The 7,826-nt window shown below is 58.0% G+C and overlaps 1 protein-coding gene across 1 annotated transcript in view; it reads right to left on the reverse strand.

Moving 5' to 3' along the window:
- The window catches only part of EFCAB6 (EF-hand calcium binding domain 6), a 169,581-nt gene that overhangs the window by 54,042 nt on the left and 107,713 nt on the right, over positions 1 to 7,826 (reverse strand). The window contains exons 18-21 of the mRNA XM_014535127.1: positions 5,049 to 5,163; positions 2,406 to 2,539; positions 2,263 to 2,278; positions 1,174 to 1,210 (exon numbers count right to left, since the gene is read on the reverse strand). Coding sequence (XP_014390613.1) covers positions 1,174 to 1,210; positions 2,263 to 2,278; positions 2,406 to 2,539; positions 5,049 to 5,163 — 302 coding nt within the window. The remainder of the gene's footprint in view (positions 1 to 1,173; positions 1,211 to 2,262; positions 2,279 to 2,405; positions 2,540 to 5,048; positions 5,164 to 7,826) is intronic.

Below are 7,826 nucleotides of genomic sequence, written 5' to 3' on the forward strand. Positions count from 1 at the left end.
CCTCCTCCCCTACACGCCACGCCATGTCCCCGCCCCTGCCTCCCCTCTCACTGCGCCCCACATGCCCGCTGCTCCTGCACACACACTGTCTCCCCGTTTGAATGTGCTCCCATCTCTGTGATTTTGCAAATGCTGTTCCCTGGCCTTGACCCACTGTTCTGGTAGCTGTATCTGAAAACTCCTACTCACACCTCAAGACCCAACTCAGATGCCCCACTTTCCCTGTGCCCTCAGCAGGCTGTGCCTGTGGCTCTCAGACACCGTGCACTGGAGTGGAGGTCTTCCTTTGCACGTGTCCCCCATTCAACCGTGAGCCCCTCAGAGCGAGTGTTCGTCTCGTTCATCTTTGCAGCACCTTCCGGGGCAACGCCTAGCGCACTCAGCCTCAGTAACGATCTGACGAAGGGATGAAAGACAACAAGTAAGGAGCTGGTGATCTGAATGGGAAGATGGCGCTTTGTGCTGGAGATGCTGTGTTCATCCTGCCCCCGCATCCTCCAGAGAATCCCTTCTGAGGACCAGCTTGTGTGTGGGCCCATGTGAGCAAGCAGGGCTCACGGGAGCGCCTCGGAACCGAGCAGTTAGAAGCAGGTGGTGGCTCGCGTGCACACATTCCCTCGGGAAGAGGCTCCGTGTCTTTCCTGCCTGCCGTGTGGGTAGCAGCAAACACACCCAGCACATGCTGGAGGTGGACATGTGCAGCCACGGGGCTGCCTGCAGCCTGGGCAAGGCTCACGGTGCCGTAACAGGGGCTTAGGGGCTCCCTGCCGGGCGCTGTGTCTGGAGCCCTGGGGCCGCCGTGTCATATTGTTGTAGCAGAAAACACACCTCCCTATTACCACGGGGACAACATTCAAATATTGACATTATACTTATAATGGCTGCTCAAGGAGGGCTGAACGGCCACTCCGTTCCTTCGTGATGACATTCAGCGGGTCCCAGTGGGAGCCGACAGTGACGCCCAGGGAGGACGGGAGGCCTGTCACCGCCTGGGGTCTGTGCTCTCATCGAGGAAACCGAGGGGAGAAGGGAGCCCGGGTCCGCCTCCTGGCTGCGCGAGGCCAGCCAGGTGGATGGGGCCTGGGGAGTGGCCGTGGCTGGGAAAGGGCTGGAAGGGGTCCTTGCAACTCCCAGAGCCGTCGGCACCGCTGAGCCCGATTTATAGAAAGAAACCCATGCGAGTGCACGCAGTTCCCGCGCAGAGCGACGACTGAGAGACAGTGAGAGCGGTCCATCGGGTGTGTCTTCTACGCTGAGCCTGCGTGTCCAGGCCTCCTGCACTGAACGCTACTCTGGGTGGTTTTCTTGACTAAGAGGACAGAACAGTGCCTCGGGAGGTGGCTGTGTTCTGTGTACCCCTGTGGGCAGCGGAGAGGCGGGCCGGGTGTTGATCATCCCTAAGTGAGGCCCCATATAGCCCGTGCCCCCATCATCCCTAAGTGAGGCCCCATATAGCCCGTGCCCCCATCATCCCTAAGTGAGGCCCCATATAGCCCGTGCCCCCATCATCCCTAAGTGAGGCCCCATATAGCCCGTGCCCCCATCATCCCTAAGTGAGGCCCCATATAGCCCGTGCCCCCATCATCCCTAAGTGAGGCCCCATATAGCCCGTGCCCCCATCATCCCTAAGTGAGGCCCCATATAGCCCGTGCCCCCATCATCCCTAAGTGAGGCCCCATATAGCCCGTGCCCCCATCATCCCTAAGTGAGGCCCCATATAGCCCGTGCCCCCATCATCCCTAAGTGAGGCCCCATATAGCCCGTGCCCCCATCATCCCTAAGTGAGGCCCCATATAGCCCGTGCCCCCATCATCCCTAAGTGAGGCCCCATATAGCCCGTGCCCCCATCATCCCTAAGTGAGGCCCCATATAGCCCGTGCCCCCATCATCCCTAAGTGAGGCCCCATATAGCCCGTGCCCCCATCATCCCTAAGTGAGGCCCCATATAGCCCGTGCCCCCATCATCCCTAAGTGAGGCCCCATATAGCCCGTGCCCCCATCATCCCTAAGTGAGGCCCCATATAGCCCGTGCCCCCATCATCCCTAAGTGAGGCCCCATATAGCCCATGCCCCCATCATCCCTAAGTGAGGCCCCATATAGCCAGTGCCCCCATCATCCCCAAGTGAGGCCCCATATAGCCCGTGCCCCCATCATCCCCAAGTGAGGCCCCATATAGCCCGTGCCCCCATCATCCCTAAGTGAGGCCCCATATAAGCCTGTGCCCCCATCATCCCTAAGTGAGGCCTGGACAGCCAATGTACCGACTGCAGGGAAGGGCTGCAGGGAGGGCAGAGGGAGCACTGTGTCCTGGGAGGAGCCGACCAGATGGGCTCTAGGGGTCACAGCCCAGGCGGCGAGTGGCCGAGTGGCCGGCTGAGCCGGGCAGGAGCCAGGCCACGCTTACCGGGAAGTTTTCCCTCAGTCTCTGGGGCAGAAGCCTCAGGCACTCCTCGGCGGTCACGAAGTAGCTGGCCAGGTTGTTTTTTGGAAGAACTGAGGTCTGAGATGCAGTCACTTGCAGCCCATTCGTTTTAGCTCCTGAAACGATCGCGTAGGTCAGAGGCCCGTCTCCAGGGCCCTGCGCACCTCCCACCTCTACGCCAGCACTGCATTCTCCCGCCCGAGGCCCATAAGCCACCCACACGGGCTCCGGGCTGCAGCTGACCACACGGAACTGCGCTGGGACCCGCTGTCCTGTCCCTCAGCTCCTCGGACACTTCCCTCTCAGGAGGAGCCTGCCCTCCGGACGGCGGGGCCTCGCTCCTGCCCAGCACGTGCTGCCCCGGCCCTCGCACGCGCCCTCATCCTGCACCCCCCCGCCCCGTCCTTTCTCCGGGACAGGGACACGTCTCACTCACGCCCGCAGGCCCAGGCCGAGGACAGAACTCCTGCCTGGGTTTTGTTTCCTGGAATCATGTCCTGAACCCAGAAGGTGAAGTTCGGTCCACATTCACTAATTCAACGGCCGTTTCCTGCCCAGGAACCTGCTCAATCCTGCGCCTGGCCCTTTCAACCCGAGACGGAGCCTCCTCCATGCCCGCTTGCTCGGAGGAAGGCTACTGTTATGCCCCCTTTAGGGTGAGGAGCTGGAGCTCTGGGGGCCCAACTCCCCCAAGGTGAGCGCTCACGGACAGCACAGCGGAACCAGGCCCGCCAGCCCCAGGCCCAGCTGCTCGGTTACTGCGTCGGGCCGCGCCGGCGCCTGAAACCAGGAAGGCAGCAGGACGCGCTCAGAAACCCATCCGTCCATCAGGTGGGACGGTGAGTGCGGCCCTGTCTGGAGCCTGTGAACGGGGACGTGGTTTCAGACGTGGTTCTGCAAGGTAGCAACCCCCTCTCTGCCCCCGACGGACGCGTCTGCGGGCTGGACGTGGGCAGTACGCCCGGAGCTCACGGCACCCTGTGGCCCAGGGGTGAACCTGGCTTCTGCCCGCTCCGCCTGGGCCTGCAGGGGCCTCCCCCAGGTTCGGTGCGCCTGGCAGGTAACACCTCCTGAGCTGCTTGGCCATGACCCCCTCACCCCCGGACCTCTGGCCGGAACCTCAATCCCACCAACCACGTGGGAGACAGACAGCACTGGGACTGAAGGAAAGTGAGGGAAAGAACAGGCGGGGCTGGGAGCAGCCGGCAGCTATGATCGAGTTCCCGCTGTGCAGGACTCAGTGCGCGGGGACCGCAGGCAGTGACCGACCCGCCTGGCCCCCATTCCCTCCCTGAGAAATGGAAGCACCTGGCACACTGGACACACTCCCTGAAATAAATGTGGTTCCTTTTCCTTCAAAACATATACCGTCAGTGCGTCACAATTCCAAATGCGATGGCTTCTGGCATGCCCTTTACCTCACGTGGGGACCGCTGTCCCCGGGGCCTGGCAGATGGAGGTCAGGGGGCAGGGGGGCCTCCACGTCTCCCTGGTGAGGAGCCCAGAGCCACTCTACCGGAGCCCCAGGGCACCGCCCCGACCAAGCTCCAGACGCTGCGAGATGCCCACGGCTCCGGGCTCTGCCCAGGGCAGCCTGCAGCGCGCTTGCAGCGGGACAGGAGAGCCCCGCTGACGTGTCTGCATGATTCCTACAGCTTTTCCGCGGGGCTCGGCTCATCTGTCCCTCTCACCGCCCCGCACAGGAGGAAGCGGCGTCAGCAAGATGGAGAGGAGGGGACAGAGGACGCGGCCGAGAGGAGGCCGCACACGCCTCCCGTGTCTCCCAGGCGCGGCCAGGGGAGCAGAGCGAGGGGCAGGGCACACGAGAGGACCGGCTTCCGGCCTTGACCGCGCTGTACAGGACGGACTTCCTGACAGCCCTTTGGGAAGGGGAGAGGGGGCGGGGTGGGCCTTGGGCTCGTCACTGAGTCTTACAGAACCCTGTGTTCTCAGCGGCAGGAGGCCAGCAGAGAAGGCAGCGTGCCCTGCCACGCCAGGTGCCATTCATTGCAGATAACCTGCGGCTTTGGTTTCTTGGTTAATCCTCACCGGAGGGTATTTTTTCCATTGATTTTTAAACAGAGTGGAAGGGAGGGAGGAAGAGAGAGACAGAGAAACACTGATGTGAGAGAGACTCATTGATTGTTGCCTCCCATACGTGCCTCGACTGGGGGTCAAACCTGCAACCCAGGTTCGTGACTGTGACCGGGAATTGAACCCATGACCCTTCAGTATGTGGGCTGACGTTCCCACCACTGAACCACATGGGCTGGGCCCAGCAGTTTTTTTTTTTTTAAGGAGGAAAATCTTAAAGAACGTGGGGTGTGATGTAAGGCTCAGAGGGCTTTGGAGTGAATTTTACACACCATTTTGCTCTGAGTTTGTAGATGGCTCTGTCAGGCAAAATTCTGCATCACAACTAAGCTTAACTAAAAAAGCAAGAAGACCAAAACGCAGTCAGATAAAAGTAAACCAAGTGTCTGTTCCAGCCTGAGCAGGCTCCGCGCCAAGCCCTGGGCTCTCGCTCACCCAGTCCCGCCGCAGGGGCGCTTCTCAGGGCTCAGAGAGACTGGGGTGCCACCTGGGGAGACGCGACAGCAGGGTTTGCCCTTGGCGATGAGCTACCTTCAAATCCTGCTGCGAGATCCAGGTAATTCATCCCTTCTTTCTTATATCCGATGGTTGCAGTCAGCTGAGCATACTGGTCATCATCCATAGGCATCCCGTTATTTTCCAGCACCTGGCAGGGAGACGGTGAGGGGGGGCGGTTATGTGGTCTGGGTCCCGGCCGAGCCCGCAGCCCCGCAGCCCCACGCTCCAGCCTGCAATCAGTACTTGTCTGCCCCACCCACAGGCTCCTGCAGGCAGGCCCGGTGCCCTGGGTCCCTGGCCCTGTACAAGGTTTGTTTGTTGTGTCAGTGGGCGAACAAGGGAGCCAGCGGGCGCCCAGCCTGGGGCTCTGTCTGCAGGGCGTTCGGGCTGCAGCAGCACCGCAGACCTTCTCGGGGCCGGGCCATCCGAGTCACTGAGATCCACACGTGCTGGGACTGCAATGGCTTTCGAGTCTCATATGTTAGATTTATATTCACATGTATCCTGGGAAACACGGACAAAATAAAGCAAGGCAGTTTGTGGAGGAAACGGTAAAATTTTGATGGAAGTTTCATTCTGACAGACAGTTTACACGGCAAGCCTTGTTTCTGGGGGCACCCACGGCACTTCTTTTCTCTCCCGAGACACGCCACTCACTGAACGTTACCCAGGATCCTTCACTCACCACATGCACCGACTGCTTACCGTTTCCATCCTGTGTACGTGTCTGTGTGTGTGGGGGGTGGGGGTGGGAGGGCAATTACCTAGACGACACTGTCCCAGGAGATGGGATGGGCTGTTCAAGGGACAGATGTTGACGTCACCCTTTTGTCAATGGCCAGTCAACTCCCTGCCTGGAGGTGAGACCCCAGAAATGATGCTGGGAGGAGACAGGCGGGACAGAAGGCACCATCCCTGCTGCTCTCAAAGTATTTGCAATTTAAATGAGAAAACACGGCTTTTCTTCTAGGAAAAGAACATAGAGTCCCATGAGCCCCACCCCCATCCCATGCCAGGGCATACGAAGGAAGGCTGTCTGGGAGAGCCGCGTCTGGAGATGGGTTTTGAAGAAAGTGTGTGTTGGAGGCCTGGGGACACGCAGATCAGCTGATAACAAATGTCAGGGGTCTGACGGCACAGGAAGCCAGAGGAAGCCAAAAAGCAGAGGCATAGCAGGATCAGCACTACACTGACTGCGTTCAGGGAGAAAGCTAAACAGGGAGAAGAAACAGGAAGATGAAGTGAGATAGGACACTTCATCATCACCATCACCATCTTTATCCTCATCATCACCATCTTCATCATCACCGTTACCATCATCACCATCACCACCATTACCATCTTCTTCACCATCAGCAGCATCACCATCAGCACCATCACCATTATCACCACCATTACCATCACCATCATCACCATCACCATCTTTATCCTCATCATCACCATTACCATCATCACCATTACCATCTTCATCAGCATCATCACCAACATCACCATCACCATCACCATCATTATCACCATCATAACCATCATCATCATAAACATCAGCACCATCACTGTCACCATCATCATCATAACCATCATCATCATCACACTCATAACTATCACCTTCATAACCATCATCATCATCACTATCATCGTCACCATCATAATCACCATCATCATCACAACCATCACCATCATTACCATCACAAACACCATCATCATCATCTTCATGTAGCAATGCTATGTGCCAGGCATTGTGCTAAGTTCCTCACAGGCATTTTTAAGTCTCAGTGAATACGTATAATAAGCCTTGCAATTTAAATGAGAAAACACGGCTTTTCTTCTAGGAAAAGAACATAGAGTCGCATGAGCCCCACCCCCATCCCATGCCAGGGCATATGAAGGAAGTCACTATTACTAACCCATTCTAAAGATGTGGAAACCAAGGCTTAGAGAGTTCAAGTGACTTGCCCCAGTTACATTACTAGGAAATGACAGGCCTGGTTTCAAAGCCAGTTCTTATCAAGCACTATGATCAACTCCACGATTGGAATAATGTGCCTGGGGAAGGGCTCTGTCTGAGCCTGGCACCTCTCATGTACCCCAATCAGTCACACAGTGAGAGGCTAACCTGGCCGTGGTAGAACACCATAGAGATCCCTGGAACACCAAGGATGGGAGCCTTGCCCGGGTTCAGATGAGGGACGGAGCCTTCTGCCCGCCTTCTCTCACTACAGCTGCAGACTACATGCCCACTTAGCTGCACAGGGTACCCGCAACCTGCAGGGCAGCTGTCAACTCCTGTTTTGGTGTCGTCCTTTTTGGTGTGTGGGACTGGGACGCAGGGAGCTGGCACCTTAGGCTGTGTACGTCAGTAATACACTGACTACAACAGACAGCGGCTCATTGTATCTGTACCGCCCAGTTGGTCAAGCCCTGGAGTCGGCTGGGCGTGTGCGTGTGTGTGTAAACAAGCCGCAGGGTGTGCTTGGTGCAGGATCAGAAAGAAGGGAAACAGGGGGTATGCAGGTATTGCTGCATTGCCTGGGAGCCTCGTGGGGAGCAGAGCTGGATTCCAAGACCATCAAGGGCCTGCCTGGGGACTCGGCAGGCTGCACATGACTGGAAGCTCTGGCAGTTCCATGCCATCTGCACACGCACCCCGTCCCGGCCTGGGGGGAGCTGTCCCAGCGGGGCCATGCAAGTCCTCCGACAGACAGCTGTGCCCACGTGGAAGCAGCAAAATGGACAGATTGCTTTCTTTGAAAAATAACTTTATGGAACGTACATGCATAACCCATGGACACAGACACTGACGTGTGGTGAAAG

The sequence above is a fragment of the Myotis brandtii genome, unplaced genomic scaffold (genome assembly GCF_000412655.1).
Source record: "Myotis brandtii unplaced genomic scaffold, ASM41265v1 scaffold138, whole genome shotgun sequence".
Classification (NCBI taxonomy): Eukaryota; Metazoa; Chordata; class Mammalia; order Chiroptera; family Vespertilionidae; genus Myotis; species Myotis brandtii.